Below are 15,558 nucleotides of genomic sequence, written 5' to 3'. Positions count from 1 at the left end.
CGAAAGTCTAGGCGAAGGAGTAACCCTGTTGTTAAGTGAATCTGGCTTTTACATTGACTTTGCTTGTCAGAAAGTTGCAAAAGGAAATCACATGACCCTGGGACACTGCAACTGTCATAAAGATGAATCAGTTACCAAGCATCTGAATTTTGATCATTTGACCATGGGGATACTGCGATGGTCATAAGTGTGAAAAACAGTCATACGTCATTTTTTTCTGTACCATTATTTATTTATTTATTATTTATTTTATTTGATTTTTATACTGCCCTTCTCCCGAAGGACTCAGGACGGTGTACAGGCATAATAAAACCGAACATACAATATACAAGTTTAAAATACGATTTAAAAAACTTATTTAAATTAGCCCAGTAATTAAAATTTACCATATTAAAAAAACCCCGTTTAAAGTTAATAAAATTCAACATTAAAATCCCAATTTAAGCCAGCCCCGCGCGGATAAAAAGATGAGTCTTGAGTTCGCGACGAAATGTCCGAAGGTCAGGTATTTGGCGTAAACCCGGGGGAAGCTCGTTCCAGAGTGTGGGAGCCCCCACAGAGAAGGCCCTTCCCCGGGGGGCCGCCAGCCGACATTGTTTGGCGGACGGCACCCTGAGAAGTCCCTCTCTATGGGAGCGTACGGGTCGGTGGGAGGCGTGTGGTAACAGCAGGCGGTCCCGTAAGTACCCAGGTCCTAAGCCATGGAGCGATTTAAAGGTCATAACCAACACCTTAAAGTGCACCCGGAAGGCCACAGGCAGCCAGTGCAGTCTGCGAGGAGCGGTGTTACAGGGGACCTACGTGTAGCCCCCCCTATAACCCGCGCAGCTGCATTCTGGACTAACTGAAGCCTCCGAGTGCACTTCAAAGGGAGCCCCATGTAGAGAGCATTACAGTAATCCAAGCGAGAGGTAACGAGCGCATGAGTGACTGTGCATAAGGCATCCCGATCAAGGAAGGGGCGCAACTGCCGAACCAGGCGAACCTGGTGGAAGGCCCTCCTGGAGACGGCCGTCAAATGATCTTCAAACGACAGCCGATCATCCAGGAGGACACCCAAGTTGCGCACCCTATCCTTTGGGGCCAGTAACTGCCTCCAACAGCCAGCCGCGGCTGCAGCTGACTGAATCGGGTGCCGGCATCCACAGCCACTCCGCCTTGGAGGGATTAAGCTTGAGCCTGTTTCTCCCCATCCAGACCCGTACAGCTTCCAAACACCGGGACAGCACTTCAACAACTTCATTGGGGTGGTCCGGGGTGGAAAAGTACAGCTGGGTGTCATCAGCGTACTGCTGGTATCTCACCCCGAAACCACTGATGATCTCACCCAACGGTTTCATGTAGATGTTGAACAGCAGGGCGAGAGAATCGACCCTGTGGGACCCCACAAGTGAGGCCCCTCGCGGTCGACCTCTGCCCCCTGTCAACACCGCTCATGCATCGGTCGGAGAGATAGGAGGAGAACCACCGATATACGGTGCCTCCCACTCCCAATCCCCCAACCGCGCAGCAGGATACCATGATCGATGGTATCGAATGCCGCTGAGAGGTCTAATAGGACCAGGGCAGAGGAATATCTCCTGTCCCTGGCCCTCCAGAGATCATCCACCAACGCGACCAAAGCTGTCTCCGTGCTGTATCCGGGTCGGAAGCCGGACTGGAACGGGTCTAGATAGACAGCTTCATCCAGGTGTTGGGGCAGCTGTCGCGCCACGGCATTTTCTACAACCTTCGCAACAAAGCGAAGGTTGGAGACTGGACGATAATTACCCAAAATAGCTGGGTCCAAAGAGGGCTTTAAGGAGGGTCTCACCACCGCCTCTTTCAAGGCGGCAGGAAAACCCTTCCAACAAAGAAGCGTTGATAATCCTCTGAGCCAGCCTCGTGTCACCGCCTGACTGGCCAGTACCAGCCAGGAAGGGCACGGGTCCAGTAAACATGTCGTGCCGTGAAGCCTCCCCAACAACCTGTCCACGCCCTCGGAGCCACAGGGTCAAACTCATCCCAAATGTGCTCAACAAGACGTGCCTCCTCTCCTCGCTTGATCATCCCAAATTCGTCCAGACCGTCCCTCAGCTGAGCGATTTTATCGTATAGATAACCACTAAACTCCTCGGCTCGTCCCTGCAAGGGTCATCCCGCACCTCCTGATGTAGGAGAGAGCGGGTCACCCAAACAGGGCGGCCGGGCGGTTATCTGCCGACGCAATGAGGGTGGAGGCGAGAACGCCTCGCTTCCCTCATTGCCACTAGGTAGGTCCTAGAATAGGTCCTAACTAGTGTCCGATCAGCTCGGAGCGACTGGACCTCCAGGTGCTCTAGGCGTCTTCTCCGGCGTTTCATCTCCCTCAGCCCCTCGGAGAACCAAGGGGCCGGACGAGATCTACGCCGGGTCAGAGGCCGCAAAGGCGCGACACGGTCCAGGGCCCGGCCGCGGCCCGCTCCCAGGCCACGACCAGTTCCTCAGTCGTGCCGTGGGCCAGATCCTCAGGGAATGGCCCAAGCTCCGCCTGGAACCTCTCAGGGTCCATCAGGCGCCTGGGACGGAACCACCGATAGGTTCCGTCTCCCTGCGGTGGTGAATGGCGGTTCGAAGTCTAGGCGAAGGAGAAAATGATCCGACCATGACATTGGTTCTGTTACTAAATCATCTAATACCAGATCATTTAACCACTGTCCAGAGATATAAATCAGATCCAGCATGCCTCCCCTGTGCGAGGGGCCATCATTTACTCGAATCAGGTCCAAGGCCGTCATGGAAGTTTGAACTCCCGAGCTGCCGTCGATGACAAGCCAACTGATGGCAAGTTGAAATCCCCCATGACTATAAGTCTGGGGGTCTCAACCGCCACAGCAGCCAGTACCTCCAACAGCTCGGGCAGGGCTGTGGTCACGTAGCAAGGAGCCAGGTACGCGATCACCAAGCCCAACTGATTCCTATAGCCCCAACGCACGCAGAGGGATTCACAGCCGCAATCTGAGGAACAGTGGTCTCCCTCAGCTCTAGATCTTCCTTAATAACAACCGCCACCCCCCCACCCCTACCTTGGACCCTCGGCTGATGAAATGCTCGGAAGCCTGGAGGGCACATCTCAACAAGGGGGACCCCCCCCTCAGGGCCCAACCAGGTCTCCGTAATGCCCATAAGGTCCGCGGACCCCTCCTGAATAAGATCGCAAATCAGGGGAGCCTTATTAACCACGGACCGGGCATTACATAACATCAGCCGAAGATCCAAGCTCTGAGGATCATGGCCACCCGAGGAACGGGTAGGGACTGAGGGGCCGGAAACATTGAACACGTGCTCCCACAACTCGATACGGCCCCTCCCCCCCGCCATATCTGCCTCTCCCACTTACCGTACAGATTGAACAGCCCTCTAAACCTGGAACGTCCTCCCCCCCTGCCTTCAGACAAGATGGCGTGATGTCGCGAACTAGCACAGGGGCTGGATCCCTCCCTGACGGGTCCTCCCCCACCCGTCAAATCCCTCCCCTTAAAAACCCTTGTTTAAAAACTATTTAAAACCCCACAAATTCTTCTTGGTCAGATGCCACCTCTCTGGGTCCCAAGACCCTTCAAGGTAAGCCTCGATAGCTTGAGGCCATTCCTGCGAGGCGGGGGAACCTCGCAGTCGTAGTAGTTCGGCAAATGAATATCTCATAGAGAAGTTGTCCATACAAATGCGGAAACGTGTCCATCCTTAGCCGTCGGAGATGTTATCGTCGTATCCAAAAAAAAAATCGCCGGGACCCACCCTTAGATGGATAACCATGTGGGTCCTAGTCCGTAGGAGTCCGTGGGACCACAAGCTAAAAAGGTCTCCCTCGAATTCCCGGTTACGCATCCTTATTTGAAACGACTCCGCCGGTGCCCTCATGCCGTCTGCCTCCCCCACTAAGCCGGCAGATCAAACCTCCGTGGGGGAAGCGCGATGTTCCAGTCCATGCAGGGAGGGGGGGCGATGTTCCTACCCCCCCATTTTGACAAGCCAAGGCAAAAGTCAGCAATGGGGGAGACGCGATGTTCCAGTCCAAGCAGGGAGGGAGAAAGGGAGGGGGGGCGATGTTCCTACCCCTCCAAGTTCTTACCCCTCCAGGTTCCGTCCCAGCAAGCACAATTAGCAGCAATCCGAAACACCCGGTATCCAGCATACCACCTTCAATGCCCTCCGTCGGTGTTCGGAAAGCCCCTTCGTTGATATCCTTCCACGGCCCGAACGGCCGGAAAATCAGCTGAATCATAACTGAATTATAACTTTGAATGGTCATTAAATGAACTGTTGTAAGTCAAGGACTACCAGTAATGTGCCTGCTTCTACAATAAGGCCATTCTGAAGAGGCATCCTGGCTTCTTAACTCAAGTTTTCCTATTTTAAAGGAATTGCGAAAAAAATGCACCCTTGTGGAGTACTTTTCACCTAGATGAGATCGTCTCTTTGAATGACACTTTCAACATCAGCAAGGTAAATGATAGCTGCCTATACTGAATCAATCTGGTGCTAGAGAAATGCCATCATCAGTTAACATTTTGTTCCCAGACATCAGCTTAGGGTTGTCACCAGGAATAGTTTAAGCATTTGGGTATAGGGCACAGCTACAGCCCCCTTGAACGGTTCTAGAGAATGTACTGCAGAACAAATGAAGTTGTGCTCTGCATATACTCATCTGGCAGTTCTCTTTTCCCTCTAGTACACGCAAAACATTGATTCAACACTGAATAAAATAAAAATCAATATTGGATCTATTGAACTCCTGAAGGGTGATCAAACACGCAGCTTGCTGAAACTGAGTTCAGAAGATGGGCCTCTGAATGTGGATTTTAACAGTACTCTTGAACAAGTAAGAAGGAAAATAAAGAAAAGGCTTGTGAAAGAAAGGAAATTTGTTGTTATAAATTCCTTCCCAGAACATGAGCTCTATAAGGACCAGACATTCTTCTGTATCTTCTCTAAATGCTCTGTTGGAGAATGGGCAATGTTCACATTTGCTGGGGAACATATTGCTGTTTTCTGGCAGACATTAAAGAGTCTGCTACTAGAAGGATTCTGAGTTGATATTGTCAAAATAGTTTATTGGCAACTGCTCCAATTGTTATTGTGTTGGCAAAGCCCTGAGGTTACCATCTATAGCCAAACAGTTGACAGAGTATTTATAATATGTAGGTTTTGTGTGGGTTTTTTAAATTGTTAATTTTTTTAACATATATTTTTCTTTTTAGCATTCTGTATAGATTAACATTTCAATATAGTGTAATGAAATAATAAAAAAGGCATTCTTTATAAATAATAGCAACTACGAGGAATTAAGCAGTGATCAGATAGGCTAGCATGATAGTTTAATTTGTCTGCTAATGCTGTGAAGAGGACACACTTTATCTAGTCTTTAAAGGATAATCAGAAAACGTGTTGGATTGCTCTGCTGTCAGAAAACAGTCATAAAAATGCCTATGTATCCAAAAGCAAGTGATTTAACAGTTGCTAGTGGACATTCGAAAAATCTCTGATAGATGATCAGCAGAAAAGAGGGATGAACTCACTCCTCCTAGTGATGAGATGAAGAAAAACAATGTATTATAAAACATGTATTATATTAAAAAATATGGGTATTGACTGGAAAATATGCAGAAATACTTAAAAGTAAATCTGCCCTCAATTCCATATTTAATTCATTCAAATGTATTTTGCTTGCTTGACTTCTGTGTTCTCTTTTTCTCCTTTTTTTATAGCTTAATCAGAATCTGACCAAACAAAACCTGAATATCTTGGTTAATAACTTGGAAGAACTGGCAAATGACGTGAGTAGTCCTTGGGAAAGTATACCCACATGATCCTATATAACTTTCTTCCTCTACTTCTAAGATATATAGCAGATGTTATGGGAAATCCTTTTGAGTAGACATGGAATTTGGCAGATGTAGCTATTCTCCCAGCTGCCACTGGAAGATGAAAACTAATTCTGTTCTAAATTGTGTCTTGGAATGTGGCCTTCAAGTAGCTTTGACAGTGAACTGCACAAAAAGAACAAGAGCTCAGGAAGTTCTGAATAACAACAACAACAACAACACCTGTATGCTACCTGATTCCCTACAACCCTGGATAGCTCACAATAATCAATCAAATACATTACAATAAAAATCAATAAAATATAAGTTAAAGAAAAAAGATGTCAAGCACAATGGACTAGATGGAATGAAGTGAGAAGTCTCATTCACTCTCACCAAAGGCATGGGTGGTAGCCTTGAATTGCACCTTAAATTATATCCAGAAGCAAACTAGCAACCAGTGCAAAGCAGAGATGTTACATGGACATACCAAGGCATGTGCATCACTGCTCCTGCCATTGCATTCTGGACCAGATGAAGCTTCTGGAAAGTCTTCAAGGAAAATCAGTGTAGAACATATTGCAGTAGACAAACCAGAAGGTGACTAGGCATGAGTGACTATCTGAAGGGACTCCCAAACTAGAAAAGGGCAAAACCTGTACACCAGAAGTGCAAACACTCTTCTGGTCACAGCTGATACCTGCTCCTCAAGCAGGAGTTGCAAGTCCAGGAAGATTCCCAGATTGCACATCAAATGTGAAGAGGCAGTGTTCCATGGTCAAAAATGGAATATGTCTGGGCTTAGAGAAAGGAAGAGAACCCCTCTAAAATTGCTCCCCCAATCCCTAACTCATGGAGTTATCTCGGGATACTGTGGTCAATGATATTGAAAGCTGCTAAGAGATCAAGGAACACATGATCTCCATCTTGGCTCAACCACATGCTCAATCAATAAGCATGACCAAGGCTGTCTCAGTACTAAATCCTGGCCTGAAACCTCACTGAAACAGTTGGAGTAGAACCTGTTTTGAACTAGAAGGTAATTGTTGAGGGAGAATGGAGTGAAATGTGGCATTGAAATTACAGAGTACAAAGGCTAATTGGATATGACTCCATGTCACGTTTAATGAATACTGTGTATATAAAAACAATAAATAATCTAATATCATTCATTCATTTTCAGACAACCAATGACACAAGTAGAAATTTGCAACGTCAAGCTGATGAACTGAAGAATATCCAAAACCAGATAAACCTCAAATTTCTTCCAGAAATTGTGAGTGTGGTTTCCCTTCTCTCTTTATCTTCTTTGACCAAACTTGGTATCACTGAATGAAGAATTTATTTTTTCTCCCTTAGCAAGCCTTGAAGAGAAGCATCCAGAACTTGCAGAAATCTACACCTCAAATTCCAGTAAGCAGGCTGGGTGGAAGTAAAAAACTGGGAAAGAGGCCTTTGATTCTAGGGTTTCTAAAGATTTCTGTAAACGACCTTCGTTGAGATATTTCAGAAGTTCTGCTAGAGGCCAATCTGTTCGGGCCTTGAGATAAGAGATATAAAATTGTGACTTCATATTACTAAGTGCTAGTTGGGGAGTTCAGAAATTTTTCTTGGCATAAAAAGCTTTTAAATTTATTAAATTTATGACAAGACTGAACACAATTAAGAGGTTGGTAGACATCACACAAAGGAGAGAATGAGTATGGAAGGTCCATCTATAGCATGGGTGTAAAACTCACCATGTCACATGAAATATCATGATGTTTTTTCCCTTCGCAGAGCTGGGATGGGTGTGGTCTGCATGTGTTGCATCTGGCCCACACACTGCCATTTTGACACCCCTGATTTATAGCATTAGCAAAGCTATTTGTGTGAAGTTGAATATCATTGATTTAAAATGCTTATTGACATCATTCCCTTCATGTTTAATTTAATAAAAATGTATCAAAGAACATTTGTGACGCTAGGTGTGTGTAAGCTATTTTTCTTGAGCAGACAGCTCAGATGTACTTGAATCGAAGCTTTTGAAAGAACCTAACATCGCTATATCCCCCCAGAATCTGATAAACCTTACGCTGTCGGAAATAAATGAGACCAATTCATTTATAAAGAGGCAGACAGAGACAATTATAAAAAATGTAAGTTTTCATCAGTACCTTAGTATGTTTGTTTATTTATTTACAATGTGAATAAACTGTGCCAGTTGGCCCCAGCACTTTGGTCAGAACTGACATCAGCAATCTAAAGTGAGATGTGGGACACAAAAACAGAGGAGGGGATGAGCAGAAGCTCCAGGATACAGCATATTACTTCCTAGAGCTCTGCATGCTTAAAAAATGATTTAGAAAAAGTGCTTCAGACATTGTGGGAGTACTGTTGTTCATTAAGTGGCCTGAAGGAAAACGCTGCTATTTTAAGGAATCCACTCATTAAGCCAATAGGTAGATACCTTAGGCTAGCTTCAAACCCTGAAAAACATTGTGCTACTTTCATCAGTATAGGTTGTTTTTGACTTATGACATAGTTGAGGCCAGAATGTTGGTTGATAAATATTGTCATTAAGGAAGTCATCATGTGATTGGAACACAATTTTATGACAGTCATTAAGCAAATAATATCATTAAGTGAATCACATAGTGTTTAAATGAAACTGGCTTCCCCAATTGACCTTGCTTGTAGGAAGATAGCTGGGCAGGTTGCAAGTCTCAATCACATGACCACAAGATACTGCAACCAGTTGTAAATGGGTGCCACTTGTATTCCTGCGTCCATAGGAGTGGTATGATGGTCTTAGCTTTGAAAACTTGTCATAAGACACTTTTTCTACAACCATTAAACAAATAGTCGTAAGTCCAGGACTACCTGTAGTAGTATGGTCATGCTTCTTATGTTTGCAGGACATTTGAAGTAGTTCTTCTGAGAATTTAAGCATGGAGAGCCTTATTATCGCTAGGAGATCTTGCACAAAAGAGCTTTGCTTGCTCACTCCTTCTCTTCCCCACCCCATGCTGAGTCTTCTAGAGCTTCATTTCCATTCATGGACTGCAATGCAATTTATATAAGATAGAGCCGTGGTGGTGCAGTGGTTAGAATGCAGTACTGCAGGCTAACTCACTGCTCACTCCAGGAGTTTGATTCTCAACAGCTCAAGGTTGACTTCATCCTTCCAAGGTTGATAAAATGAGGACCCAGATTGTTGGGGGTCGATATGCTGACTCTGTAAACCTCTTAGAGAGGTCTGTAAAACACTATGAAGCAATGTATATAAGTCTAAGTGCTATTGCTATATTTATGCTCCAAAACTCATGGATTTGCAATGCAATTTATACAGAATATTTACACCCAAAACCGAACCATTTCCTTGGTTTGAACCCATCCTCTTCTTTATTTCCATGTAGGAGACCAAGACTTTTATATGGAACATAGTGTATTATTTTTCCTCTTATCTGACATGGGTTGAGCATTCTGTAAGTATTATCAATCATTTCTAATGGGATAAGAATGGACTTGCTGGGCTTACACTTTTATCTTGCCAACACTACATGCTGGTAACCTGTCCTTGGTCAAACCCTTACTGAACAACATGTAGACTCAAGAGGCATAACTATTTTTTAAGCCAAGAACCTTTCCATTCCATTGGTGTGTTATATGAAGATCAGTAGAATTGTTTGGTGACCCAGGCAAAACTTATCTATTTGTTTCATATACCAATTGTGCTTTGTTAATCTGGGTTTCAGCATAGTATATTGTATAAGGGCAGCCATGAAAATACAGAATATAATTATTGAGGGATTGAATTTTTCCTTCTGAGTTGGAAAATAAATTATTGTAGATGATTTCAAAACATATGGTGGTCAAATAATGAAAATTATTGTTCAGAAGACCAGGGCTTGGTTTTCTGATGAAACATCTAATGAAATGTTTTGTTTTGCTTTTAAATCATTGTTGGCAGATCATAGGAGAATTTGGTCGCTGCGGTCCTGTAGCCTGGGCACTGGATAGCGTGAATACCGTTGTCTGCAATTACCTTGTTGATTCTTTGGTGAGAAAATTAGTAGGCCTAATCAAAACATTAAGCGAGATGTAGGATTGCTAATCCTGTCAACATGGAATTAAGACAAGAGATGGTAGTTATAACAGAGTGTAACACTAAATTGTAAATAAGAGGAGCATATCATTATAATTGTCTTGGGCATCAGTTTGCTGTAACAACCCATGTCTTAATTTTGAGAAAAAATGTAGAGAGAAATTAGAGGTGCACATACTTCTGAACAGAAAAAGGAGTAGGAGGTACATAAAGAAGGCTCTAGCTAGTGCATATTAAGACCAGAAGGTGCAAATACCTACCCTGTTTTCCCGAAAATAAGGTATCCCCTAATAATAAGTCCAATCGGGCTTTTGAGCACATGCACTAAAATAAGCCTCCCCCCGAAAATATTTAAACACAGAGCTGGAAATCAGGTCTGACAGCAAAAGGAGCCCTATCTTGCTCCACACGCCCAAAATAATAAGACCTCCCTGAAAATAAGGCCAAGTGCTTATTTCAGGGTTCAAAAAAATATAAGATAGGGTCTTATTTTCGGGAAAACACGGTACTGCATGAAGATGTGTCCATCATTAGAGATATTTCTCTTGGCAGTCTCAACCAACTAGATCTGTGCTGAAATACGTAAAGCGTTGCCTCCAACAATTTATCTTTTCTCTTTCCCCCTCCTAGAATGCCTTCTGGTTCAGTCTGGCCTGGTGCACAATCTTTCTGTTGCCAAGTATCATCTTGGCTGTGCGGCTTGCCAAGTTTTATCGTCGAATGAGCGTCGATGACATATATCAGTAAGGATGATTTATATGTAGTACGGCATCCTGCTCCCCCAATATTGTCTATGCACTAGTTTGAAAATTTCTTCAGAATCATCTGTCCAAGTACCCCCAACCTCCTGGGGCTACATTTCTTAGAACTGCTTCAGAAATGTGATCTTGCCATAGCATAACTGGAAGATCTTGCTTTTCCCTGCTTCTCTGTGTGATGATGTCCAGTTCAATCACTAATTATTTTTGTGGTTCCAGTCTAGTTTTTGTGAGAATTATGTGAAAGAGGCAATATACTGTGTGTGTATATATATATATATATATGTCATTGACAGTATCCCTTTTTTCTATTAGGGATGAGATTATGGAAAACTTTGAACTGTGAGTATCTTTCCATATCTGTGAGCAATCTTTGCTGGCAGCATTGAAGTTCAAGCAAATGTCAGTATTAGGCTAAAGAAGAGCTATTTAATTAGCCACTAAAGGAGTGTGAAAGCCATTTGGGGTGTAGAGAATACCAAATATAGTGTAGGCACCTCCCTGTTCTGGTGTTAATACTTGACAAGGAAATGAACAAAATGGTCTGCAGAATGGGACACCCATTGCAATACTGTAAGTTTTTGACACATGCTGACAAATGCTGCTTGGGATGATGTGAAAAAGTAGTGTGGTATATTTATCAGGGTAGAGAGGGTTTTTAAAGCCCTATATTATAGCATGAACCAATAGTGAGGGACTGAGAGATGCCGAAAACAACAACAGCAAAATCTCTAAAGCTTCCTATTTCCAAATCATCTGTACCATTATTGTGGCTTACCAACCATCAAGGTTCAATTTTCTTAATTTCTTCTTCTTTTCCCATTACAGGTCAAGGCAAAGCATGTTCAAAATGCCCCGGGCTGAGCTGAAGAAATAACATTTCCTTTTTCAATATTCCATCTCTGAGAAGCTATGAATGCAACAAACAATGGTCAAGAGAATTCTTGGGTTTCTCTTGCCATTGTGCAGTGTGTGGATCTTTGCCACATTTTTTTCCTGAACAAGTTTGTAAGATGGCAACCACTTTTTCCCTACAAGAAACTACTGTGCCAAAAGCCCTGTGACAGAGAAGTTTGGCTGCACACTCAAGTCTATGAAGTGGGTTGTGCTCTTCTCTAGGGATTAGTCTTGCAGTCCTTATGCTGTCCATTTTACAGGAAAAAACTCTTGACACTAAAGGGGCTCCATAGTGATACCACTGCAGTCTACTGAATTTCTGTACAGACCCCAATATATAGCAGAATATCTTTACAGTAATTCTTTTGACCCTCAACAGATTTAGAAATCTTTGCTAGATTTAAGATGAATTGCAAATAGTGCCTTCCTGGATCAATACCTACTCCATACCTACTTTAAAGGTCGATAGTCTGGAAGAGAAAGCAAATATGAACCATAATGAAATACTACTGAGCAGTTCTATATCAGGAAGAATGAATTGCCTTAAATTTAACTAGAACATTTTGCAGATTTTGTCTTGTACTTCAGTATATCATTGCAGTCTAGTCATGTATGTTTTTCTCTTTCCCTCATCTTCACATTCTCCAATACTTGATTTGCATATTTTGGGCATTTATCCTCTCCCCAGTGTTATATCCAATAATATTGAACCATGAATTTATTTTATCAGAAACATGATTCTCTCATGAGAATGGGGGAAATTCTCTCATGAGATGAATAGACTTAGTAATATTTATTAAGAAATTAGTAATAGAAATGAATGCATTTAGATTAATGCAAAATGAAGATGACTCCAATAATGAAAGATGATATGATCGGATAAATCATTTGGAAGAAGAACATGAGGATTCTATTCCTTTCAGATTAGTCTTGCCTGACACTCCAGATATGTGACATAATTCCTAGTCAGCATTGGAAATTTGAAGTTTAGGGAAGGACTGGATTAGTAGCAGAAAATACAGGTAGTCCTCAATTTATAACAATTTACTTGGTGACTGTTGAAAGTTACAATGGCACTGAAAAAAGTGACATGACTTTTCAGTTATGACCAATTCAGCATCCCCATGGTTACGTGATCAAAATTCAGACACCTGGCAACCGATTCATATTTATGACAATTGCAGTATCCTGGGGTCATGTGATCACCATTTGTGATCTTCTGACAAGCAAAGTTAATGGGGCAACCAGGTTCACTTAACAATTATGCTACTAATTTAACAACTGCAGTGTTTCACTTAACAATTGCGGCAAGAAAAATCGTAAAATGGGGCAAAATTCACTTAACACCTGTCTCAGCAACAGAAATTTTGGGCTTAATTGTGGCTGTAAGTTGAGTACTACCTGTAGTGTTTTTATTGAGTTACAGACCTATTAATTCAAAGTATAGCTCATAAATTAATTGCTGGCCTGAATGTAACATTACAAATATTTTACTTCAAAGTATTAAATATTAGGATAGTAGGTATGTTACTTGACTTTCTATTGTTCAATTTGCATATAAAACTTTTAAAGAATCTCATTTGTATTTATAATAAAATTTAAATTAGATTCCCAGCACAGTAGCAGAAACCTTTTGCATTACATTTTTCTTGCTCCAGAAACAGCAATACCAAATTATTTTTTAGTCTTCTGGTTCTAAATTAGCTTTTAGAAGAATGTGTGAAGAATGAGTTAAAGCAACAGTAAGAAATGAAATCCTCATTAATCAAGGAAAAATGAAAACTTTACATAAAATATAACATTTTCTTATCTCACCCAGATATTGGGGGGTGGGGGAGTGGCTCATATTTGCAAATTTTAAGAGCAACAAACATGCAAACTGTCATAGTTTAATGTACAGTACACATTCTCACTTTAACTCACCCACCGTTAGGCTATCATTAAGACTGACCTTCTCCTAGCAAATTATCCACAACTCCATTTCTTTCTTTTCTAAGAGGTTTATGAAAACCTACAATATATGGGAAGCAATTCAAGATGATTGTTATCATGCTATCACTTAGTCTAGGACAACAATTGTTCCTAACAGCTTCTGTGTTATTTAAATTATGTCTTATTTCCACTAAGTTTGATAAAATATATTTTCAGTTGCCTGAATTACATGATTTCTATTATATAATAAATTTTATTTGATTCTACAAAAGAGCAGGACTGAAAGACTAATCTAGAGTGAAAATAATTACCCCACTCCCCTCCCCGCTTTACCGAGAGATACTTGAATCTGTATATATGCTTTTGCTTCTCATTTGAATATAATTATTTTTATTGGTGTATTGTTTGTCTTTCATTTGTAAATTCAAGAAAATTACATTTTTCATGGCTTTTATAGGATTTGAGGTAGGCCTTGGATACTTAGCATTTATAAATTACTGTTCCCCAAGAATGAGGCCCACAAAACATGCCATCTTGCTGTTACTGGAACTGCAATGTTAAATATTAACAGAAATCAAGAAAAAATCATCATGAAACCAGTTTTGGACCTTGTGTGAAAACCAGCTGGCTGCCCCTGGCTGCTAAAGTATAAGAAAGAAATCTAAGATGGTCAGGAAGCTATGTTTTGTTGGACTCAAAGTACTTGTAATTAATTAAACTATAATTTCAAATGCCGCTATTAAATATAATTTTGATGTATTTTTGCAATGGTGTGACAACTGCTTATTCAACAGGAATACATGCCTCAAGAGTCGGATCAAGCCAGAACATTCACCAAGATAGCTGTTCCATCAAATTAATAATTGTAGGTTTACACATCTAAGAAATAATTACTTGTCCTCTTGAAGTTTTTCACTCACTTCCAACTCCCCTCATATTATGGAAGCTAATTTCAGGCCGCTTAATGATCTCTTAGTAATATTTAAATTAACTCTTAATTTACTCTTCCCTGAACATTCCAATTAGATAATCTAAAGGCAGGTATATTCCTGGTTTTATAGAAGCTGGGAAGTTAAGATCACAGCTCTTATGCTATGGCTCAATAGACAAAGGGACACTGCTAGCAGTTTGCTTGCTGTAATTTTTCTTCCCAGACATGATTTATTCTCTTAGCTGACATTCTTTCAAGTCAGACTATGAATTATCTACTAGTGTTGGTCCCCATTAACAAGGGTGTCAGACTGAATTAACAAAAATACTATAGAAGATACAGCTGGGAGTATATAATGCTTATTCATTAAAAATATTCATTAAAAATAGCCTTAAAAGCCTAATATTTATCTGCCAAGGTATTCAAGGCAGGCATCGCACAAAGCAGGCAAATCTTAAGGTTGCTTACCCTTTCACCCCTACTTCACGAGAACGAACATCCAACCTCTGAAGTCCAGCACTAGCGAAGAATCAATTCGTTTGTAGAAAGTAGAAAGAACCTTGCCTCTTTATAATCAAGAGGTACACTTACAGTAATTTCCAACTCTTAAAAATAACTTTAAAATGGCTCTGGAATGAGGAAGCTTGAGGTTTTTGAAGAATGTCACCTATAGAAAGTAAAAGTATTGTACATTTGGGATGGCCAGTTTAGTATCAGCCAAATGTTTTGTGTTCTTTCATCACCTGCACCTCCCTTGTTGCTTCTGACAGACTAAAGGGAGGCTTAGAGTACCTCTTGAGTTCTCCTATATGTCTATCTTCTACTCCAGAAAGGGGAAGCTCACGGCTGGAAAGAAAAATACTTGCTTTACACTAAAACCCCCAGATCACCAAGGCAGTGAAGGCCACTCAAGCTTAGTCAATGGATACATTAGCTTTCATTCATGTTTCTCAGATATCAGGGCAGGGTCCTGTGGAACCACAGAGCATTTTCCTACCAAACAATCCCTCAGAAAACTTTCCAAGCTGTAGGACAGGGCAACAACCGCCCGGCCGCCCTGTTTCGGGTGACCCGCTCTCTCCTGCAGCAGGAGGTGTGGGATGACCCCCTGCAGGGACGTGCCGAGGATTT

General features: G+C 42.0%; 1 protein-coding gene across 1 annotated transcript in view; it reads left to right on the top strand.

The window, feature by feature from the left end:
- Positions 1-14,698, top strand: part of LOC131201422 (prominin-1-A-like) — a 64,876-nt gene extending 50,178 nt beyond the window's left edge. The window contains exons 17-27 of the mRNA XM_058189303.1: positions 4,380-4,464; positions 4,691-4,840; positions 5,727-5,795; positions 7,006-7,098; positions 7,182-7,235; positions 7,880-7,960; positions 9,221-9,289; positions 9,775-9,864; positions 10,540-10,652; positions 10,983-11,009; positions 11,496-14,698. Coding sequence (XP_058045286.1) covers positions 4,380-4,464; positions 4,691-4,840; positions 5,727-5,795; positions 7,006-7,098; positions 7,182-7,235; positions 7,880-7,960; positions 9,221-9,289; positions 9,775-9,864; positions 10,540-10,652; positions 10,983-11,009; positions 11,496-11,544 — 880 coding nt within the window. The 3' untranslated portion in view covers positions 11,545-14,698. The remainder of the gene's footprint in view (positions 1-4,379; positions 4,465-4,690; positions 4,841-5,726; positions 5,796-7,005; positions 7,099-7,181; positions 7,236-7,879; positions 7,961-9,220; positions 9,290-9,774; positions 9,865-10,539; positions 10,653-10,982; positions 11,010-11,495) is intronic.
- The last annotated feature ends 860 nt before the right edge of the window (positions 14,699-15,558 follow it).

Source organism: Ahaetulla prasina, chromosome 6 (genome assembly GCF_028640845.1).
Source record: "Ahaetulla prasina isolate Xishuangbanna chromosome 6, ASM2864084v1, whole genome shotgun sequence".
NCBI classification, from domain to species: Eukaryota; Metazoa; Chordata; class Lepidosauria; order Squamata; family Colubridae; genus Ahaetulla; species Ahaetulla prasina.
This window is presented reverse-complemented; position numbering and strand designations above follow the sequence as displayed.